The following is a 23987-nucleotide window of genomic DNA, read 5'->3' as shown; positions in this document are numbered from 1 at the left end:
TGAGACATCACCTCATCCCTGTTAGAATGGCTGTTATCAAAAAGACGAGATAAGTGTTGACAAGGACGAGGAGAAGAGGGAGCCCTTGAGCACTGTTGGTGGGAATGTAAACGGTGCAACCACTATGGAACAGTATGGAGGTTCCTCAAAAAGTTAAAACTAGAACTACCACATGACCCAGCAATTAATTCCATTTAGGAAGCAAAATCACTAACTCGAAAAGACATCTGCACCCCCGTGTTCACTGCAGCATTATTTACAATAGCCAACACATGCAAACAACTTAAGTGTCCATCGATAGATGGATAAAGAAAATGTATGTATACACAATGGAATATTATTCAGCCATAAAAAAGAAGGAAATCCTGACATTTGTGACATGGATGGACCTTGAGGGCACTGTGCTAAGTAAAATAAGTCAGAGAAAGACCAATACCATATGATTTCACTTATAATGTGGGATCTAAAACAAAACAAAACACCAAACTCAGAGAACAGACTGGTGGTTGCCAGAGGCGGGTAGTGGCATGGGGAAGGGGCACAATGGGTGAAGATGGTCAAAAGGTACAAACTTGCAGTTATAAAGTTAGTAAGTCCTGCGATGTCACATACAGAATGGTGACTGCAGTTCATAAGACTGTGTTGTACATTAGAAAGGTGCTCAGAGCAGATCTTGAAAGTTTCCCATCACAAGAAAAAAGGAAACAATTGTAACTGTGTGGTGTGACGGACGTTTGCTAGACCTACTGTGGTGATTCTTTTGCAATATAGACACGTATTAAATCATGTTGTGCCCCTGGAACTGATAATGTCAATTATATCTTAATTTAAAAAAAAATCTTCCTAAACTAAGGAAAGAGCAACCTAATAGAAAAATGGGCCAAAAATATGAACAGTTAGTTCACAGGAAAAAGAAAATCAAATGGCTTTATAATGAAAAAATGTTCTCTCTCATAATAAATTAAAACTACCTGATACACTATACCATTGCTTATGAGAGAATGATAAAAATCCAGTTTGACAGCGTATTCTCTTGGTAAGGCTCTGGGGAGAAAGGCACTCATCACCATTTCTAGTAGGAATAAAGAAATGGTAGAATTCCTATGGAAGTAGTGGCATATGTAGCAAAATTATATACATTCACTCTTATATACATTCACTCTTTGATGCAGCAATCCTACTTCTGGCATCTCCCCCAAAATGATAAGACTTCATTGCAGCACTATTTGTAAAAGGCAGAGATTGGAAACAACCCAGATGTCCATCAATACATCCATACAGTGGAGTACTGTGGGGGGGGGGGGATAAAAAAGCAAGGTATAGTTAAGTAAAAAACAAATCAGGTACAAAATAGTGTATACAGCATGCTAGCTTCTCTGTAAGAATGTATGTGTACTGAGTGTGTACTCATACATTTGCTTGTATTTACACGGTTACCTATATGAGAAAGGAGGGAACATGGGTTGGAGAGAGGGAGAATGGATTCCTCTCAAAGTACCTTATTTTATAGTTGTTACCTTCACAATCACTTAAATGTTTTCACAGAGTTAAAATAAATCATGAAAACAAACCAATCTCTAAAAATTAGGAGGATAAAAAGGGAAGCAAATGGACCAAATTGTATGTCAAAGTTGGTAACATAATCAAACAGAAGAATTTTTTTTTCAAGTGATTTTCAAACACAGTATTTCAATTACAGCACCCTAGTGTATCTGTCTTGGTGACAGAGCCAGAAAGTCATCTTACGTTAGTAATATATTGGCATAGATAGTTGAAACAGTTGTATGCGTTGTAGATTAAAGCAAATAGGTTAACGTGTGAATGTAATTAGGAACTAAGATTTTCAGTTTGAAGTACAAGTATAAAGAAGAAAGTAGTGAAATGAAAACTCCAATCTTTGCATATGCAAACGCAAAGAATTTTGCAAGAACATGGTAATTAAAAACTTCAATGGGTGGATTTTTTTTGCATCATAAATCCATTTAACTGTCAAGTGCTTAGTAAGCCAAGTTCTATAATCTCTCTAATGTTTCCCTGACTTCTCACTGTGTTGAAAAGTTTTTCTGAGTTATTCCTAAGGCTCTTTTCTCTCATCTTCAGCCACGTTAATTTACACACATAGCTAGCAGCTCTAACGGGGCAGTTTATCTTCACTACCACTCCACTCCGCCTGGCTTCTTTCCTTTCTGCTACATCTGAATTCTTTACAGCGTCCTTTTCTCAGTTGTAGCGTTCAAAAAGAATCAGTAAAATACTGACATGGTTCAAGGTAATGTGTTCAATCTTAATCGTAAATAGCAGAATTCAAGGTGTTGTGGCAGAAATATTTTGGGAATAGTGGCACAGGACAAGAGTGCCACTTAAATCACAATAAAGGCCTTGGCAACGGAGTTTTTATACCCAACTCATTTTAGTAATCCTAACTTGCCTTTCCTACATTGCAAATAATTTGTTTTTTTTTTTTTTTAGATGGCTATTCATATGAAAAGGAAGCAATGGAAAATTGGATCAGCAAAAAGAAACGTACAAGTCCCATGACAAATCTTGTTCTTCCCTCAGTGGTACTTATACCAAATAGGACTCTGAAAATGGCCATCAATCGATGGCTAGAGACACATCAAAAATAAAATTGTTTATATTATATTGTATTTATATTTTTCAGTGATCTCATTTGAATGGTTTAAAGGTAAATACTGATCAGACATTAAAAGCAAAACAGGAGAAAGGTAAACTTAAATTTAGTTACCTATTTACTGTTTTCATTCTTTAAAACATATGGACTAAATAACACATCTAACTTCTTTTCTACTTTTATTATAAAAGCGTTTTGGTACTAGTGAAAAAAAATCTTAACCTGTAGAGAAATAAAGTTTTACTTTGACTTTAAATTGCAGTGCTCAAATTTATTCTTGTTTGATATAGGTCACATGCCATTAGAACCAAAGATCGGAATAATCTAGAATATAACAGCTATTTAAATCCTAGTTATTAGCCATTCATTTGATAACTCTTTAGAATCCTTCTAAAGAGAATTTGTAGCAAAATAATTATAGATTTGTTTGAGAAAATCACTTCAACATGTTTAATAGGCAATTTTGTTGAATTCTTCATTTGCAAGGTGGTAATGATTTTTTCCCCACTGTCCAAACCTGGGTACAAGTTAGATGGTGGAATAAATGATCACAAATACGTCAAACTGACTTTGCTGAAATAGATAAGTGGCAAACTACCCCTTTTAGAATTGAGAATTCTTGAAGTTCTCACATAATATTCGAAGCTAGGGTGACTACATTTTTACACAATAGACTGATATTTAATACAACACCCTGATAAGCGCTCACTCAGAAGAAAGCCTCGAGTTGAGGAAGCCGAGGTTGCACTGACTTGACATACCTGTCAAATTGTTTACAGAATAGAAGCCGTGAGTGGGAAAGCTGGTTAGAACTAAACTGTAAGAGCAGACGGGGACCCGACTGTGTGTTCACCCCCAAAGCCCTCGTTGTACTTGTTCAAAATCTGAAAACTCAGAAATAAAAGTAATGTAATTATGTATTTAGTCAGTCTTTTCCTATATTTTATAAACCTATAGCCAGTATGATTTATGTTCACAGAAAGGTTAGTCTAGCTAACACAGAAATCTCCAAATACCTTTTCGTTCTAATTGCTGCTTTGTAAAATTCCTGTCATTCTAATGTGTTACTGAATTTTTATTTCCTTTGTTTCATAGCTGGGATTCAGAGTCTGATTCTAGAAGAGTATTTTTTTTTATACTACACATACTTCTCACATTCTTATGAGGACAAAAAAGGGTTGGGAACATGTTCTAGAAGGTGTTTTTCTATTGTATTCTATAGAGGAAGTATGTTAACATAGTTCTAACAAAAGGTTTTTCAATTTATGGAGCCCACCATCGGACCAAATATCTTTTGTTTTGATAAAATAATAGACCTATTTTCCAAAGATTGGTTATTTTTTAAATGTGTTAAAGAAGGTGATTTTCTTCTGTATGTTTCACCAAATAGTTTCTTGTTAAACAAAATAGCTGAGGAGCTGGCCTAATGGCACAGCAGTTAAATCCACACGTTCCGCTTTGGCGTCCTGGGGTTCGCCGGTTCAGATCCCAGGTGTGGACCTACACACCGCTTGGCAAGCCGTGCTGTGGTAGGTGTCTCACATACAAAGTAGAGCAAGAGTGGGCATGGATGTTAGCTCAGGGCCAGTCTTCCTCAAGAAAAAGAGGACTGGCAGCAGATGTTAGCTCAGGGCTAATCTTCCTCCAAAAAAAAAGTAAAAACAAAAACACAAAATGGTTGAAAACTTAGATGCCAATAACTTACCAAAGTGGAGTGTTTCTGTTTTTGTATACAAACAAACCAAAGCCAAACAACTCCTCCTGCCCACAAACACCCAAGCAAACAAAAAACTTAACAGACCAAATCCAAAACCATCCACAGGAAGGGACAGCACCAGCCCTCTGCTGTGCTCTCCCCATGCCCCACCGTCTGTTCAGGGCTGTGTGGGGGCAGCACTCACCTGCCCAGCACTCAGTCCTCGGGACTGACCAGCGGCTGCTCAAGGCTACTTCATTTCTTTCTGGGGTTACTGGACCAAATACTGTACTTTACTAAGATTAAACTCATTAAGTATCCTATTGCCAGTAAAAACGGACACCAAGATTTCTGGAACAGATAAGAAAAGGATTAAAATGCTCAACTGGGTGCATTATTCCTATTTCAGGCAAAAAGACTAATTTTCTTCCTTTTTTTTTTTTTGGATGAGGAAGATTCATCATAAGCTAACATCTGTTGCCAATCTTCCTCTTTTTTGGCTTGAGGGAGATTAGCCCTGAGCTAACATCTGTGCCAATCTTCCTCTATTTTGTATGTGGGATGTTGCCACAGCATGGCTTGATGAGTGGTGTCTAGGCCTGCCCTGGGATCTGAACTCGTGAACCCCGGGCCGCCAAAGCAGAGCATGCCAAACTTAATCACTATGCCATGGGGCCAGCCCCCCAAAAAACTAATTTTGACCCTTGAATGTTTTGGGATTTATAGAAGCTGTCACTCTTGTTCTGAAATTATTATTAAGTGAAATTAAATATGCATTTGGTAGTTTAAAAATAGGCTTTTCACTATTTTCTTTAGGGTAATGAGATCTCCCAGGATTAAAGGCAGATAGTTGTCATCAGGATATTCTCTACTTATCCATTCTGTCATTTAATACAAAACAAATTCTATTAAGAGTCTTTATTCCATATGGAAAAGTACAGTAGTTGTGCAGAAACAAAACTACATAACAAAAGAGTAAGACTTTCACAAATATTAAAGAAAACAATAAACAATAAATAAGCCATAGTAGTTAGAGCAGAACTCATGAAAAGCCTATAAAAAATGATAAAGCTGTACAAAGTACACTGTACACGCTCAGGACCAAATGCAGAAGAGTGACACCAGAAGATTCCTGTTGATACAAAACCATAACGATGCTCACTGGAACTTCGTTACAACTATTCATTTTTAAAACGTCCTGCAAATATAGAACTTCCTTCTCCCCCACTCTAGAAAATAAATTTCACATCCCAACATATAAAACAAATATACTCCCACGTCTCTCAAACTAGCATTTTAACATCCTCCAATGCACACCATTTTCATATAAAAATACCTTTAAACCAAGGTTCATTCCTGTACCTTATCTTTACAAATGAATAATACATCAGTTTGGATTTAAGTAGCACCTCAAAGGTGTTCATATAAATGAGATAAAGTGCCGTTACTGGTATTCTGTTAACATGCCATAATAATATATTGTTCAGTGCAATAACCAGCATGGATGAAGCTTAGAAAAAACATGCAAATATATGACTTTTTTTTTAAGATTAACTACTTGAAATAGTTATATTTACAAGTCTGAATACAACTTAGCTATTTTAATATGTACAATATGGGACTATAAAGTAATGATTGTATGATAAAACAAAAGCAACAACCAACCACACCTCAAGTATCCAAATTAAATACTGTCCTTGCAGGATCTCGGAAGGCTTGTTCCAGGAGTGCTATCTATCGTTGTTAAAAGCAGTTTGGGAACCAGTTGAAAACTAATTTACGTGTCACCAAGAATGCTGTACTCTTAATATTTTAGCCCAAATCCAACATGACCACCAATTATGATTCCAAATGGCTTATACTGTTTCCAAATATTAAAAACACCTTGAAGCGGGAATCTAGTTCCAAAAAAGGTGCTATAAAAATATTTTAATGAGAACCATAGCACAGATATAAGTGTTTAATCCTCTTAAGGGAACTGCTACGAAGGGAACAATACTTAGATGTTCTTATTTTGCTTAAAAAACAAAAAATCAGCTATATAACATTTACAGTCACATTTATGTTGAGCTAGAAATCACTCAGGTCTTAAATATATACTTTGGGATTTGACTCAATGGAACTGTAACTTGAAAATTTCATCTTTTCCAGAATACATCACCTGGATATTATGTCTTGAGTTAAACCTATCGCTAGACGTTTGCATTCTCTAAGAAGTATTATGATTTTATCACATAGCGAAGGCTAGGAGGAAAATGGTAACCAAACAATTTCATAAGAGAAAAGCATGAGTTAATGTCTTCTCAGCTGTCTTAAATTTTTAACTTAATACGCATTACTAATTGTAGTTTTCGATTCTGGTCAGCATTCTTATTTATGGTGACGTCTAGCTATTCATCCAAATTTTATCCCACATTTTGAATATATCAATGGCATCCGATCCACCCCCAAGGAAAAAAAAAAAATATGGCTAAAAAGTAATTTTTCTCATGAAAAACCATTTAATTACCACCAGGAGCCAACACACAGTTTTCCAAATTCCACAAATGGGCCTCTCTTAAGGCTCACACGTTTGACTCTATGAATGATCGTTTTGGTTTTGCTGAAGGAAGGTGACTCCTGTGGGCTTCATTACTGATATGAGGCTGCTGTTTAGAGAGACTTTCCTGATACAGATGAGAAACAGTCTTAGTTATCCTGCTATCTTGACAGTGACTTGGGATTTGGCACTTCTTTTCCTCTAGCTCCTTCACCTGTGCCCCATTGTGGACACTTCCGCCCAGGGTAGGAACAGAACAGGTTTTGGCTTGGTTATTATATCCTCCTGCTTGTCTGAAGGAGGGCTTCTCCGAGTTCGAGGCCTGCAGGCCAGCTGCAGGAGACGTGTTTGTCAGTAGCCCCTCTGGCACCTGACAGTGCCAGGTACGGTTTGGAGGATTGCTCTGCTGTTGGAACCTTGCTGTCTTATCCATGATGCCCATGAACGGAGTATTGCGTGGTCTGTGCTCCGCTGTGCCGCTCTGAACCTGGTTAACCACCTTGTCTTTAATTCGAGCATCTGGTCCTTGGACCTTGAAGCCATCTGAGAAACTGCTGCTCGAAGTCAAACTACTGGTTGAACTTGACATCTTAATGCTGCTGGACGGAGAACCAGAAGAGCCTGAGCTGGTGAGGGAAGCCGGGTGTCGCATGTCGCTGCAGCTCCCAGGCCCGCCTTGGTTGAGAGGGGCTACATCCACAGCCATGGGGGCATGAGACAGAAGCCTCTCTGCAGTTTTTATCTTGCTTGGTAGAGGATACGCAGGGCCACTCTCACCGTGCTGCAGCTGGGCACTGTGGCTGGGGCCCAGCCGATCTCCAAAATGGCCAGAACCAGCTCCCCCCGCGAAAGGACCTTTTCCCTCCAAATGCTGGCTTCTGCTACCAGCAGAGGGGGCAGGGATCCTACCTGGCATGGGACTTGGGGGAGGATTCTGAGACGAGACCTGAATTTTCGTGCTACTGTTTCTCACGCCAGACTGTCCAGAACCCAGATGTTGGTTGGTTTTCACTATCTGTGCCTGCTTGGTGGGCTGCATAACCAACCCCGGCTGAGCTACAGGCTCCCGCAGGGGCTTGCTGATTCCTGGCCTGTTCTGTGGCGACACTGGCCTTATTTTGGACTGTAATCCTTCTTGGAGGTTTCGGATATATGGGGAGGGGACAGATGAGGATGGCTGGGATCTGGGAGTTGGGGAAAGGGATTCTTCCTGGGGAGAAGTTTCTTCTTCTTCTTCTTCAGCCTCCTCAAGATGAAAGTGGTCGTTTAATCCAGGGGTCGGGGCGTCCTCTTCGTTATCGGAGTCATTGGGCAGGGCGGGTGGTGGGCACTGCTGTTTCTGCTGTTGGCTCCTCTGGAGTTGCTTGCATTCCTCTTCCACGCGGGCCAGGAGCCTCTTGATTTCCTGATTGGTGGGACAGAGTTTCACGGCTTCCTGCAGGTCAGCCAAAGCTGCGACAAACTGCCTTTAGATTAAAACAGAAACATAATCACAAGCCACGTAACAACATGCTCTGAATGTAACTGTAAATAAAACAGCTCTGCTAAAAGGAAAGAGAAGGTAGCTAAGGGGGTTTTGAACACTTACTGTGGTGGAAAGGACCCATTTAACCAGCTTAGAGTTACTCAGTGACTCAGTGAGAGTGCTACATTCTAACCCAGAGCTGTGCTACTCCAGGGACCTGCTGTGTCTAAAAAGACCACTGGGCTGAGGTGGTGGCATAAATCAGTGGGTGTCAGAATCCTCTAAAAGTCATCTTCACCACCCCCTTTGACCATGCCCACCTCTTACTCAAAAGTTTTATGACTCCTCCTCCCTTCCCTACCACACCTCTTCATGTCTCTAGTCGGCAGTTTTGCTGATAATGTGGACTAATCAAGGAACTTTATTTTGCAGTAAGTGTCACCTGGGGTTAAGGGGAGGAATAGTCATTGAGATGTCAGGAGAAAATAAAGGTTTAGCCATTGCTAATAATATCCACTTTTGTGCCTCTCAGAAGCTACCAATTTAGTATTAAAAGGGATGAGAGGCATTTGAGTAATGCTTATGAATCAGAAGCCCCCCAAGTCAACCAGCAGCTTTGATACCACAGAAACACAAGAAGGCTTCTCTAGTCACGTATCTAACCCCAGAAAGTACCTGCTGTTTCTCTTCGCTCTTGCCCTGGCATAAAAGGCTTCATAGGACTTTGGTTTCAACTCGAGAGCCTTGGAAGCAAATTCTTCTGCCATGCCAAAGTCCTGGTGTCAATATTTAAATACGTGAGTCAAAAGAAGCACTGAAACATGATTACGGGCAACTTTTTAATACAAGTTTTGCTCTGAAGGTTAGCAGAGAACTGGGACATAACTGGAGAGAGATGAAGGGCAAGGTAAGCTTGTTTTTTTTTTGTTTGTTTCATTTTCAAGTTAGGAGATAGTAAAAACTTATTAATATTCTTAAGAGAAGAATCCAGTAGAGAAGCAGACATTGATGATTCAGGAGAGAGAGGAGAACGGAGGTAGAAGCAGAGTGCCAGAAGGCACGAGCAGGTGGAACCCAGCACACCAGCGGAGGGCCAGCCAGAGAAGGGCATGGATGCTTCATCCACCATAACAGGAAGGCAGGCAGAGTATGTGGGCACAGAAATAGGCAGGTCAATAGATTTGGTGGTGGGAGGATGAAGTTTAAAAAAAAGTACAAGAAAGAAGTACTGAAACAAATCTAGTTACTAGTTACAAATTGGCTATGAGTTAACTACTATTAATTACAAGTTAACCAGTTACTGGCATACCCTCTGAACGAACTTAATAAACACTAGGCAAATTATAACGTCTGCTGTGTTGAATGTTACGATGCCCTTTCCTTCTGAATCTGGGGATGGGCACTCCAGACAATGCTGGCGGTATACAGCTGGGAAGGGGCAAAGGAGCAGTTTGCATTTGCTTCTCATCACTGAGGCAGAGGAAACTATACCCGAGTGCATTCTCTCAACATCTTGAGAGGTGGGTAGTGACAGTGATCTCCAAGAAAAACAGCTTCCTATATGCCAGGTTCACAGAGATGTACAAACAAATCAGAAAGGAGGTCCCATGGTCTGGTCTGTGGAAGGGCTGGCCTTCACCCTTGTGAAAACATTCCACTGCTAAAGGATTGGAATAAGGGGGCACAGCTTACGTTTGTTTTTCTTCGGCAGCGAGACAAATTGAGATAGAGGGAAACTCTTAGTTCATTGAATGGTCTCATGTCCTCTCCGAATCCTTCTCGAGGAAACTTCCTTAAGGCATACTGGTACCTCTGGGCTGCCTCTTTCATCTTCCCTTTCTAGGATTCAAAAATCACAGAAATGTATCCTTTTCCAGAGGCTCCAAGAGGAATAAGCTCCCACATCCTCAAGGTCCTGGTGAGGTTATTCTCCCCTCACCCAAAACCATTACAGCACATTGAAAGGATCCTGATAAGTGCTGTAGCAGAACCAGAACGCTAACTGGCATGTACACACACGGCCTCACCGTACGCACAGGCTTCCGCACATGTGCTTCATGCAACACGAAAGAGGCCAGCGTTCTAGGAAGGTATCTGCAAATGGCCAAATTGATAACTATCAATCTTAATACTTCAGATTATCTTTCCTCTCTGTTACATATTTTTGAAACTATTTTCATGAATGATTTCCCATCTAAAGATATTTTAATGCTAAACGTAACAGAAATTAGATGAAAAAATGATACAGTTCCTAAGGCAAGTGGAGACTTGCAGATAAACCCAGAGCTTGCTGTAGAATACTAATTTTTCTCTTAAAAGGAACTGAAGCACGGACTTTAAAAATCAGAACAGCACCGCACGTCATTTTCAAGGCTAAAGAAATTCATTTGCTCAGTCAGTTCTGTTGCACAGCAGGTATGAAGTCTGTTGAAAATGGCTTGATATTTCTAACATAATTGCCTACCAAAATTCGTATTAAAACCACTTCAAAGCCACAACAATACACACCCTGAACTCAATTTCAAACTGATTCCAAGCCAGGAACCCTGCTGGGTCATGCTATGTGCCTATTTATTTGTTATTAAAAAAAGAAAAGGAAAACCTAAAACATAGCAAGTGCAGCAGCCTTGTGGCAAAAAGGATTAAAATGGTCACAATCTAGTTTTTTGTTTTCATAATCTTTTAATTCTGGCTAATCACAGATCTGGAAAGAATAATGATCTATGTAAATGGCCAAACATCCCTCTAAACTGGGGGTTGGCAAACTACAGCTTCCAGGCCAACTCTGGCCTGCCACCTGTTTTCACAAATACAGTGTGATTGGGACACAGCCACGCTCATTCATTTATGTATTATCTGTGGCTGCTTTTGTGTCACAACACCAAAGCTGGGTAGTTGTGACAGAGACCATACAGCAAATCTAAAATATTTACTATCTGGCCCTTAAACTTTTTTGGTCTAAGCTGATGTCTTATCTTGGAAAATTTAAAGTCCAATTTATTAATCTGTAACTCATATTTCCATTTGTAAGGGAAAACAGAAAAAAATTAATTCAGTCTCATGAGTAACTAAGCATTATATGCTATATTTTTTTTTTCCTGCTTTTTCTCCCCAAAATACCCCCAGTACATAGTTGTACATTTTTTTAGTTGTGGGTCCTTCTAGTTGTGGTAAGTGGGATGCCGCCTCAGCGTGGCCTGATGACCAGTGCCGTGTCCGCGCCCAGGATCCGAACCAGCGAAACGCTGGGATGCCGAAGCGGAGCGCACAAACTTACCACTTGGCCACGGGGCTGGCCCCTACCTGACTACCTTAAGTAAAAATATCTCTGGAAACAGTTTCAAATTCCAGAAGCTTACAGATATTAAAAATAAGATAATAAAGGCTTGTGAGACTTAATGATTCTTTTCTTCTGAAAATGTCTCCTGAGTGTTCCTTGCCCGTGTGGCTCATGACTCCGTGCACTGAGGAATCTGCACGATGTGCCAGTTGAACTAGAGGCAGCTCTGTCTTCACACCAAGGCCTCAGGCTTTGAGTCATAGTTACAGCTGCAAGGATTCGTTCAGAAATAATGGTTCTCGAACACAAAGAGAAGTGCCTTCTACCTTGAAGCTTCTGCTGCAAAGCTATGAAAGCCTGGGCAGGAGGCCAGGTGAGCATCTCTTGGAGCTTCTATTACAGCTAAGCTACACAGATGCTGGGCAGCAGCACAGCTACGGCCATTACACACCAAACTAAGAGGCTGCTCATAGGCCATTACAACAACATACAGAGAGGCAAGACCACTTACTTTGTACATCATATTTCCTTCCTCCATCAATTTCTGTAAAAGTATAATCAAAATATCAGGTTTGGAAGTAGCCATCGCCCAAGCAGCATTTCCTGAAAAATAAACACACATTCAGAGGCCCTGCAGTGGTCATGGAGGAGAGGAGTTCAATACTTCTGTGGCCCCACCACAGCTAAGATCACAAACAGCAGAGAACCCAGCTGCAGAGGACACTGCTTGTGTGTCCTGCAGGCCTCCAGACAACAAAATAACAAAGGGAAGGGAGCAGGACACTGGTGAGCTGGCGTCCCGTCTGATCTGTCTACGCTGAACTAAGCACTTAGGCGGGGAACTGTACCTGGCACAGAGTTGTTACTCTGGTGAAAAATACTGGGAAACTAACATGTCAGAGCAGCTGTGACCCATCCCTCCCTTCTGACGGGAATCTGGTGGGGGAAGTCAATTAACCCAGGCCTCAGAACAGTCTCCTTGTTTCCGGCATGCCATGACTGCCGGCAAGTGGAGGTGTGTGTTCTGAGCATCCTCTTGCTCTCCGCTGCACAGTCTGCCGTTCACATCTACTCTGAGCTGTCTTAGCTTTGGCCCTTCTGCCCTCTTCCCACCACCCATGCTCTCGGCCCTCCCTGCTCAGTCTACGTCCAGGCCCTCCCAGCCGGCAGCACGGCCAGCCCCCTGTGAACACCTGCAGGGAGCAGTGCTGACGAGCACAGACTCAGGTTCAGCCATGACTCCTCCACTTACTGGGACCTTGGGGAAGCGATTTACCTCCTGTGGGCCTTGGTTTTCTCCTCTTTAACATGGTAGTATTACCATTACCTACTCACAGGGTAGGTGAGGATTAAAGAAGTTAACGCATGACACTTCTCAGAAGAGCTCCGACACTGTGAACTGCTTACTAACGTTAGCGAATCTCATCATCTTCATCACGGTCCCCTCCCCAGAACTGCTGTGGGCTAAGGGTCTGCCACATCAAACCCAAACAGTGAGGTTCCGGGTGCTCTTTCCCCCACATCCTGAACGGTGTGCCATGCTCCAGCCAGCCCTACAGAAGGGGCTCTCCCCACCCCCTGATGGCATATTCAAGGTCCCCCCTCTTGTCTCCTGTCAACACATGAACTCTCCCTCACAGAAATGGTGCCGGGGCTGCCATTTCCTACCCAGCTCACTGTGATTACTCTACAACAGTGGTTCTCAAACCTGGCTGCCCACGAGAAGCACCTGTGAGCTTGCGTAACCACTGAGACGTGGCCCCGCCCCCACCGAGCGTCCTCCAACTGCTCCCCGGCATGGCTCCCGGGCATCCTACACCCCGCAATTCTGGACAGCCCTGCAATACGGCCTCTGCTTCATACCCACACTGGCAGTCATACTCTGAGCTCTTTAACCATTTTGGACGGCAGTTATTAAATGAGCCTTAGAAAGGGAGGGAGAAAAAATCTCCCAACACTTGACATCTTACCCTGGGAGCAGGTTAGGTCTTCATGGTCCCTAACGTACTCTAAATCTGAAGCTAACCTCCCACTCACTGCTGAACTGAGGTGTTCACTGACCTAATTTGGCTCCTTTTCTCAGCAGTGTAACCACCACAGATGTGTTTCGACAGCCAATGGCTCTGTCCAAGGGACGCATGCCACTGTGGTCCACGTGCTCAACCACGGCTCCCTTCTCAACCAGATACAGCACCTGCAGCGGGGAGAACAGAGGCCCTGAGGAGCGGCTCGCGGCAGGCGCACGCAACCTGCCGACCTCCGCATTCTGGTGCAGGAGCTGGCAGTCTTAGTTTACTCCGATCTTAGATGCCTCTCGCAATTAAGGATCCTAAACGGAAATGAAGTTGACAGGAATCAGGGAAGAGGAGCTGCAATCCACAGCTAAAACTCACTCTGTTAAAGTAATTTTTACATCAGCAATGAGAGAGGCAGGTGAACGCTCCCAGGGATGGGCACGTTGTGTACATGCACTCATAGACCACGGATGGGTGCACACACGTCATCATCCCTCTCTCTCACTCCACTTCGCAGGCCACAGAAATGAGACATAGTCACCTCTCTATCTCCAATTACTCAGGAGGTACACTTGTGCAATAGCTCCAATATGCTGGCAGGCTATGGCAATGGGCACTTCAGAAACACACAGCCTGAGTATAGCAAACTGGAAAGATTAGCTGCTTGGGATCAGATGGACTCAATTATAACTCACTTTAAGGCTTAGGAAAGACACCTGATTATTGTGACTGTGAAAATAGCAAGTTTGAGACCATGGTACGATGACTGATTTGATATAATAAAATAGTTGTCACTTAGATTAAACAGAGAACAACAAGAAATACTACTTTGGCACTCAAATTGCTCTATTTACTGGAAAAGAAGTCTGTAGCCAGTTTAGATTTTCAAGTGGATCTGACAGATAGATCCCAGCAGTCTGCCAACTGTTCAAAATGACACTAGAGGGATTAACATCCAGAATATGTGAAGAACTACAACTCAATAACAAAAATCCTGATAACCAAATTTGAAAATGAGCAAAGGATTTGAATAGACATTTCTCCAAAGATAATATACAAATGGTCAATAAACATATGAAAAGATGCTCAACATCACTAATTATTAGGGAAATGCAAATCAAAACCACGAGACATCACCTCACATTGTTAGGATGGCTACTATCAAAAAATACAACAGAAAACAATAAGTGTTAGTGAGGATGTGGAGAAATAGGAACCCTATGTACTGTCGGTGGGAACGTAAAATGGTGTAACCACTCTGGAGACAGTATGGAGGTTCCTCAAAAAATTAACGAGAGAATTCCCATATGATCCAGCAACCCCACTTCTGGATATGTATCCAAAAGAACATGGATAGATTTTGAATAACTTGCAGGACCTCAAAGAGATATTCGCATCCATGTTCATAACAGCACTACTCACAACAGCCAAGAGGTGGAAGCAACCCAAGTGTCCACCAATAGAAGAATGGATGAACGAAATGTGATATATACACACAATGGAATATTATTTAGCCTTAAAAAGGAAGAAAATCCTGTTTCATGATACAACATGGATGAATGTGGAAGACTGGCTAATTGAAATAACCCAGTTACAAAAGGACAAATATTGTCTGATTCCACTTATATGAGGTACCATAGAGTAGTCAAATTCAGAGAGACAGAAAGGATGAAGCCTGCCAGGGGCTGGGGGCAGGAAGGAATGAGGAGTTCTTTAGTGGGTACTGAGTCTCAGTTTTACAAGAGGAGAAAGTCTGGACACTGGTTGTACAACACTGTGAGTGTACTTATTAACACTACTGAACTCTTCACTTAGAAATGGTTAAGACGGCACATTTCATGTTGTTATTGACCACAATTGAGAAAAAAAAGAGAGACATTAGAATGCTAAACTCTTTCACTCTTCCCTAAACTATAAGACTTGGTAAGTCAGTATAAGCTGAAAAAGAAAAGCACGGATATGCCAGGTTTAGTTAAATAGCTGTTTTTGAAAATCGATATTGAGTATGGTTTACAATGTTCAGGAAATTGAGACCACTTAACTCTAACATCTTGCCTTTTAAAAGCATCAAGATACTGATTGATGTGCAGGGCAATGCTGGCTTTTGCTCCAAGGTCCACAGCTTCTAGCACCGAAGACCTGTTTCTCTAATTAATCCTCACATTAGACAAATTTAACTATTCAAAAATGGTAACTCTCAAGGAGCTGGATTTTCCTCTACGACCTACTAAGTACCTGAGATGTGGAACCTGGCAAAGATACAGTTTCTCCCTGACAGTTTGCAGTTCTTTTTTTCTTGAGGAAGATTAGCCCTGAGCTAACATCTGCTGCCAATCCCCCTCTTTTTGCTGAGGAAGACTGGCCCTGAGCTAACATCCGTGCCCATCTTCCTCCACTTTATACGCAGGATGCCTGCCTCAGCACAGCTTGCCAAGCAGTGTCTTGTCCACACCCGGGATCCGAACTGGTGAACCCTGGGCTGCCAAAGTGGAACGTGTGAACTTAACCACTGCGCCACCAGGCTGGCCCCTTGCAGTTCTTAGTGTATTAAGATTTTAGCCCCTCATACCTCAATTAGACTTCAGCATTTGTCAAAGAGAAAGAGATAGTGCCCAGAGCATTTTATATTACTTCTAGACAATGCCACATCACTTTAAAAACAAACCAGTTAATTATTTCATCAGCAATTTCTCATATATAGGGAAGTGATTTTTAAATGATCTATACAGGAATTCTATTTATATGGATTATTCAAAATAAACACACGTGCATATGTGTATACATATTCAGGTATGTGTCTGTTGTATGTACAGTCTGTAATCACGCATTTTTAAGCTTTTAAGAGTCTATTAAAATATTTACTACAGTTGTGGAATAGACTGGATGTCACAGCAGAATTAAAGTGACAGATGCGGCCCTGGCCTGGCACGCGGTGGGGGAGTGTGACCACCTGTGGGTACCTACAGTGTCTGCGTCACCATAGAAGGCGGCCAGGTCCAGGGGAGTGCGGCCATTCTTGTCCGTCTGGTCTATCTCAGCTCCTTCCGCAGCCAGAAACTGGACCACTGCCCTGTGACCCTTCAGACAAGCCCAGCTTAACGCCGACAGACCCTCTTTGTCCACAGCAGAAAGGGCGGCACCTGAAAGAAAAGCCCATTCACAGAATGTGAACTCCGGAAGACAAAGCCCAGACCCAAACCTCACACCCGCCAACACGGAGCCTGACCGGCATGGCAACCAGGCACCATGAAATGTGCAGCCGACGGGCAAAATGGTCATCTTTGTTACAGCTGAGTAATGGGTACGCAGGCTTCATTACCTAGCCCCTCTACTTGTGTGCACGTTAGAAAATTTCCATAACAAAAAGACTATTAAACTTTGAATCAGAAAGTCCTGAATGGGTGTGCCAAAGCTCTTTCTTTGCCCATCCAAAAGAAACCTAAGCAGGGCAGACGGTGCTGCTACCTTTTGAAAGGAGAAATTCCACGGTGCTCAAGTGCCCCTCACAAGCAGCCACCATGAGGGGCGTCCGGCCCTGCTTGTCACTTAGGTTCACATCACAGCCACGTTCCAACAGCAACCTAACGATCTGAAAGAAACACTCCAAATTACAATCTCCCGGCTGTATTTTAAATTACGTTCACTATACCCAAGCAGGATTTTCCACCTTCAAAGGTAGTGAAAGGTCTCTCCCCTTTTAAAAACCGCCCTTGATTTGTGGAATCAGTGGGGCCTGTACAATCTTTCTATTTTATTCTATTCTTTTGAACAGAATCTTCTTCCAAATAGATACTCTTTTTAACATGCTCTATTTATTTCTTTAAAGATTTTATTTTTCCTTCTTCTCCCCAAAGCCCCCGGTACATAGTTGTGTATTTTTAGTTGTGGGTCCTTCCAGTTGCGGCATGTGAGACGCTGCCTCAGCATGGCTTGATGAGCGGTGCCATGTCCGCGCCCAGGATTCAAACCAGAAACCCTGGGCCGCCGAAGCAGAGTGCGCGAACTTAACCACTCGGCCACGGGGCCAGCCCTTAACATGCTCAATTTATTACTAGATCTATAAAACATGCACATTCTGGGCTGTAATTTGGAGGAGGGAGGTTGCCAATCACAATCAAGTAATGACTGGACAGCCACAAGAGGGCATATGGGACAACTGAGCACAACCAAAGGGGGGTAAGGAATGGCCATGGGTCCCCACGCTGGCGCTGAAGCTACGTTCCTGTAGAGGAAGGGCACAGGCCAGAGGAAGGGGGCACAGGAAAACATTCACCCACCACACCCCGACACAACCTGCTTTTCTAAGACTCAGGGCTTGGCGGAGGGCTCGACCTTCACAGTGCGCAATTTTTAGCAAAGTTTCCTGGAGGAGATCCTCAGCCTCAGGACCATGCCTGTAAACAGGACCTGGTGATGAGGGTGGGGAGCAAAAACAAGAAACCAGAGAGGCGTCTCCTGTAACTACCATCCGGGGGAATGGCTTGATCCAGGGTAGGAGAGCCCCTCTCTGACATGATATTCATTCTATCGCCACAGCAACAGAAAGTGGCATATTTCCATTGTTTTCTTGTTCTTGATACACTAACAAATGCTTTCCAAACTTCCCCAGGACTAGGAAACAGACCTGGAGAGAGGATTAGCCAGGGCATCATGCAGAAGCCATGAGGTGACAGGGAATGGACAGTATAAAGCAAGCTCTGGGAAATGAAAGGAGAAAAGCCAAAATCTTGCTGCGGGGACCCGTTAGCTCCTACCAGTGGAGCCAGCAGGAATTAAGAGGGACGTGATTCCATGACGTAAACTTGGGTCTAGAAAATTCTTTCTATAACAAACATGGTAAGATCCATTCATTTGTCATTTACATGTAACCTGGTGCCAGGCACGGGGTAGGTACATGGCCACTGTTCACAAAATGAAGGAGTAAATGACTGAACCTGCTCTCAAGGATCCTCTGCTCCCTTGAGTTAAAGGCAACAACATGTCACCTGCAGTCAAAGAAATCAGCCTGCATCACAGGGGTGGGCCAGAGGGAAAAGGCTTCCTTTACTAAAGAGCACAACGCTACCACTCTCCATCCAAGGATGCTGGACAAATGGGTTGCACGATCGCAACCCAACAGACAGTTACAGCAAGTCTTCCATTATGACAGTGCAGCCCACCCACCCCATTCCACTCCCCCAAGTTAAAAGGAAGTAGCTGTGGGTCTCTGACATGGTTACCAGCCTTGCTCCTAGTTACCAGCCTACGTGGCTGACTGCGCTGGCCTGTCAAACGTTTGCCTTTATCAAGCAGTACTGACAGCACAAGCAGAAGCCAAGAACACGAAAAAGACAGACAGGGCCCAGGGGAGCCACGTGTGGGCTCTCCATCCAGGGGAGATGGGCAAGAGTGAACTCTATCCCCACCCGTTGTTTCTGAAGCATTCCGGGGCCCACTGGGTACCTGCCAATGCCCCTGGCGTGCTGCACAAAACAAAGGCAGGACCCCTCTCCTGTTAGCCCGAGACACAGCAGCTCCGCGCTCCAGCAGCAGCTCACAGACCTCCAGCTTCCCTCGTCCGGCAGCAGCAGTCAGGGCTAAAGGAAAGTCACAGGGGAGGAGTGCGTTAGTATGTGGAGGCTAACGGTGGTCACAAGTTCTCTGACACTCCTGCCACTGAGAGGAAGGGCCTCTGTGTCCAAGCCCCCCTTGAATCTGGGTGGGCTCTGTGACAGCTTTGACCAAAAGAACACAGCGGAAATGACACTTGTCAGTGTCTGGGCCCAGGCCCTGAGATGGGCAACGTCCACTTCTGTGGACACTCATTCTTAGAACACGGACGAGTGAGGAAGCCCAAGCAGCCCTTGGTGAGACCCAAGGGGAGAAGAACCGAGGCCCGTGTCTGGTTGACGGTCCCAGATGAGCTCTCAGCAGACGGCCAGCAACAAACTGCCAACCACGTGTGTGTGCCATCCTGGCAATGGGGCCCAAGGCTGAGTCAAGCCACACCAGCTAAAGCTCTGTGAGCAGAGGTGAGCCACTCCTACCGAGCCTCGCCCAATTTGCCGAGTCAGGAGCCACTGTTTTCGCTTTATTGTTTTATTATTACTATTATTTTTACAGGAAGGGATGACCAGAATATAGCATAACACAAGCACAGAGATCACTATTATTGTCCAAGTCTGGCCTCTTACCCTAAAGTCATAAATTCAACAAGAACTAATAATTACTGAGGCAGTCAAGAGCACATCAAATCATTCTGCCTTTATGGAGCTTAGTCTCTGTAACAAGTGAAGACTCGGGATTAGGAATGTCAAGAAAGCAAGAAAGGGGGATCAGATTGTAGAGGGCCTTGAGTGCTTGGGCAAACAGCCCAGCCCCGTGTGTGATCCTGCAGGCAGTGAGCCGCCTGCTGGTAGGGGTGGTGCTGGGGGGGAGGGGGACAGGATGGCAGGGGGAGGGGAGGAGTCAGGAATAAAAATGGCATGAAGGGAAAGTGAATATCAAGCAGGGTTCTCGTGACACCCTCACAACAGTGACTGTGCCTTCTATCCCCTAAGTCGTAATTCTTAATAGCTGTAATTCTTAAAAACAGGGGTTTAGGGGCTGGCCCTGTGGCCGAAAGGTTGAGTTCACGTGCTCTGCTTTGGCAGCCCAGGGTTTCGCCAGTTCAGATCCTGGGCAAGGACATGGCACCGCTCATCAGGCCATGCTGAGGCGGCATCCCACATGCCACAACTAGAAGGACCTGCAACTAGAATATACAACTATGTACTGGGGAGCTTAGGGGAGAAGAAGAAAATAAATAAAAAATGTAAAAAAGACTGGCAACAAATGTTAGCTCAGGTGCCAACCTTTAAAAAAAAAAAAAAGAAGGGTTTAGTTAGAAGAGGTGCCTCTAGTATGTCCTGTGATCATCACCTAGAGGAAAGGACAGCAGTAGGTTGCGGGGACAATCCCAGGCCAGGACAACAAGCTTTCAGTTGAGAAGAGGACAGGAAAGGGCTGAGGGTGAGGGATGGAGACATCTCAGGAGGGAGCATATACGACGCCGAGGAGGAGGAAGGAGAGGAGGAGGAAAGAAAGGAGGGGAGGAGGAAGGAGACCGTGGAGTGGAATGCTGTGGCTCTGTTCCTGGTGCCTGCCTGCAACAACTTTGTTTTTAAATACAGCCTCACAGCTACAAATTTCCAGTTTCCAGAACGGATCGAGTGTTCCTAACAATCAGTAAGCCATGTCAGGATGAAAATGGGGAAACAGAGAAATAGGCTCTTCACAAGGTGAAGTCCAAATGCCAGAGAACTTATGAGAAGTGCCCACCTCATCAGTAATCCAAGTAACCGAGAAATGGATGTGGAACAATGGGGACGCTCATATGCTGCTGGTGGGAGTCAAGACTGGCTGATTCGTTCTGGAAAACAGCCTGACACCATTGAGTAAAGCTGAAGATGCACACTTCCCACCACCCTGGAGCCACCCTTGCAGACAGGCGCCTGGAGGGGCCCCTGGGAGTGCCCCGAGAGCTGCGTGCAACAGCACTCAGAGCAGCCCCGAACTGGACGCAACCCTGATGGCCGTCAACAGTAGAACGTGGCAGTAAATTGTGGTATAGTCAAACAACGGAACATTCCACAGCAATGACAACAAATACTATGCCATCTCACAAACTTAACATCAATTCAAGGAAAACACAAAAGGACACACAGGCTGACTGTTCATACACAGAAACAGCACTGCCGCAGTGGTCTTGGAAGAGGCCCATACGTGGGCCTCCTTTTAGAAAGGGTGGGGCCTAGCTCAGCTGCGACTCACTGGGTCTGTGTCCCACTCTCCTGGGCACCTAAGACCAGGGGAGCCAAGGGCTCAGGAATGCAGCTTTCCACACGCACGTCTAGGTCCCTCTGTCCTCCTCAGAACCCCTCTCAGGAGAGACGGCCATACCTACTCCAACTGCCAGTCAGCCTGGCCATGGAGTAACCCCCAGGAGCCACACACATAAAAGGATGTAAACCTGGGCCTGATCTCCCCATGACAAAGAGCAGTTCCTCCGAGGAACAAAGAAGTCCCAAGGACACAGTGCCATGGGGCCAGTGAATTCACCTCCTTCCATGTCACAGAGAGGCACCCACATCTGCCCTACAGGTCACAGAGCTCTGCTTCCACCCTGGGGGCCTCCTGTGCTGGGAAAGTGAGGACGGTGGCGAGGCTTGTGGGAGTGAGCGAGTCAGGCAGCCCTACTCTTGGGGACCTAAGGATGTCAAGGTCAGGCAGAGGAAGATGGAGGAGAAAGCAAACCCTCTCTTTCCAGAAGGGCAAGTCAGCTCGACTTTGCCTCTGGCCCTCAGTCCCGGAGGCAGGGAGTGTGTGACCAGAGTAGCTCGTCATTGGGCAGTCTTTCATCATGCTTTCCTGTCATAAGAAGGGCCCCTTTGAACAACAGCTGCCATCTGCATTCTGATTTTCTCACGGCAGCCCAACCAGAACACACACAGGCGGGAAGTGCAGCTACCGCGGATCTCAGCTGCAGGCGTCACTCCCATCTGTGTTACATACCCGGGCGTGTTGTCACTGATCATACATCTAAACTTGTAAAAAAGTTATGAGTAAATATCATTAACAGAATGGTATTTATGCCAGTTTTTATATCAGGTGCACTGGGGCAGAGGTGGGGGGTTCCCATACCCAGAATGTTTGAAGATCAGTGGCCACGGTGATCCTGTCTGTACTATGAGAGTCTAAGCTAGCGGGCCCTGCTGCCCAGGCATGTCTAGTGCAGTCGGCTCCTGCCGTGACGGGAAGGTTAACGAGTCCTACGGAACATGGGCCTTGGGGCACTTCATACATTATCTGGAGGGGATCTGAACACCACCCCTGTGAGTGGTGCATGAGATGGAAGATCCGGGCAGTGAGCCACACCCTGGACCTGCTGCTCCTCTGCAACCTTCCTCGAGGCAGCAAACTCCTCCTCCTCCCCTCTCTGCTCTAGTTGTAGTTGACTCTGGCAAGGAACGAACGAATGAATGAACACACACACGTGGCTGGTGGGGACATGGCCAGCGCGTGTGCAGGACAACATGGAAAGGAGAAAGCTCAGGGCTCCTCAGTCGATGAGGTCTGAAGCAGCTGATCCACCCTAACATTCCATTCTCTTTTATTTGGTAAACAAGTTCTGCCGTATTATAAACGGGGCCTTTAAATCAGGAAGTCTGTTGCAGCTGCCGATGAATTTTTGCAAGAGCAGCACATCAAGAATGACAGCCGGCACTAAAAATAGGGCCGTGTGTTTTATGGAGCCACCACAGAATCCCGAAGTGGGAGCAGCTGACAAGCAGACGAGAGCGCCCCCCAGGCCTGGCGACAGGATCCTGTTCTGTTCCTTTACAGCCTGACTGGCTGTGCATCTGGTGATGAACTTCCTTTGGAGGTGACACAGCACCTACAAGCACAGGCTGAGTCTCACAGCTTCCTCAGGCCGAACACAGGCCACATTCTGCACAAAGATCCTTAACGAGGCTCTGGTTTTCAAGGGCTGCCGACAAATAGGACCTGTGTGTTCCTTTTTTCACTCAGATTGAATATTTTTGGCCGCATCACTCAGGACCCCTGAGGCTAGGGTGTCTCTCAAGTTTCAGCAGCCACAAGGATTGAAGGATACCATATTCGGAAACAAGCGAGACTGAAGAATAGTCAGCCACATGTTTAAACAAACAAATCACTGGCAAGACTCTGCTCAGGAATTCCAACTATTCTGCCGAGAAGGCCGACCTCTGAGCTGACCACCAGCCTCTACTGAGGGTCAACACGCTCTGCCAGGCCACAAGAAAAGGGGGGAGGGACGAGGATGGAGGAGAGACCACCCGGCAGGGGGGCAGGCCTTGTCTTCTGGCGAATGAAATTCAAAGATGAAGGAGAAAAGACTTGGTATCAAATGGCAACTCTACAATCAAGGTGAACACATGGCACTTCCGAGGACTCAAACTGGACACAACTTCTTTTACTTGCAAATTCCTTAACAAAATGGCATTTTTGTAATTAAATTCCCATGTAAGTATCTATCATTTTCTGACAAGTCTGAATAATTTTAACTCAGCAATACTGTCCTCTGTCTTCAGAGCATGAGTAGATTTGTCACAGCAGGTGTTCATTTTAAGAAAACCCAATTAACACTCAACACTATGAACTTATTGAAAACAACAGTGAGACATGGTTCTTTGTAAAATGGATCATTTGCAGGAATCTTTTATGTATTAAAGTTCTCTGGGCAAGGATTTGATTTACAAAAACTCAACTCTCAACTTGCCAGGAACACAGTCATTCCACAGACAGGGCTGTTAATAACATTTTATGGCACATCTGTCACTCAAACACACAGGGCCGTGCT

At 44.4% G+C, this 23987-nt stretch overlaps 2 protein-coding genes across 68 annotated transcripts in view; one reads left to right on the top strand and one right to left on the bottom strand.

Moving 5' to 3' along the window:
• The window catches only part of WDSUB1 (WD repeat, sterile alpha motif and U-box domain containing 1), a 55691-nt gene extending 52803 nt beyond the window's left edge, over nucleotides 1-2888 (top strand). For 9 of the 18 annotated variants that reach the window (XM_023622985.2, XM_005601513.4, XM_023622981.2 and 6 more), the window contains one exon: nucleotides 2470-2888. In XM_023622985.2, coding sequence (XP_023478753.1) covers nucleotides 2470-2627 — 158 coding nt within the window. In that variant the 3' untranslated portion in view covers nucleotides 2628-2888. The remainder of the gene's footprint in view (nucleotides 1-2469) is intronic. The other 9 variants (XM_070241088.1, XM_070241085.1, XM_070241089.1 and 6 more) reach the window with 1 other exon arrangement.
• A 2343-nt stretch (nucleotides 2889-5231) lies between these two features.
• Nucleotides 5232-23987, bottom strand: part of TANC1 (tetratricopeptide repeat, ankyrin repeat and coiled-coil containing 1) — a 229124-nt gene continuing 210368 nt past the window's right edge. For all 50 annotated transcript variants that reach the window (XM_070241053.1, XM_070241035.1, XM_070241042.1 and 47 more), the window contains 8 exons: nucleotides 19070-19203; nucleotides 17093-17216; nucleotides 16592-16767; nucleotides 13674-13806; nucleotides 12124-12215; nucleotides 10025-10171; nucleotides 9008-9108; nucleotides 5232-8333 (listed from right to left, as the gene is read on the bottom strand). In XM_070241053.1, the coding sequence (XP_070097154.1) occupies nucleotides 6893-8333; nucleotides 9008-9108; nucleotides 10025-10171; nucleotides 12124-12215; nucleotides 13674-13806; nucleotides 16592-16767; nucleotides 17093-17216; nucleotides 19070-19203 (2348 nt within the window). In that variant the 3' untranslated portion in view covers nucleotides 5232-6892. The remainder of the gene's footprint in view (nucleotides 8334-9007; nucleotides 9109-10024; nucleotides 10172-12123; nucleotides 12216-13673; nucleotides 13807-16591; nucleotides 16768-17092; nucleotides 17217-19069; nucleotides 19204-23987) is intronic.

The sequence above is a fragment of the Equus caballus genome, chromosome 18 (assembly GCF_041296265.1).
Source record: "Equus caballus isolate H_3958 breed thoroughbred chromosome 18, TB-T2T, whole genome shotgun sequence".
Taxonomy (NCBI): Eukaryota; Metazoa; Chordata; class Mammalia; order Perissodactyla; family Equidae; genus Equus; species Equus caballus.
The sequence above is the reverse complement of the archived record's forward strand: the minus strand, read 5'-3'. Positions and strand labels throughout refer to the sequence as shown.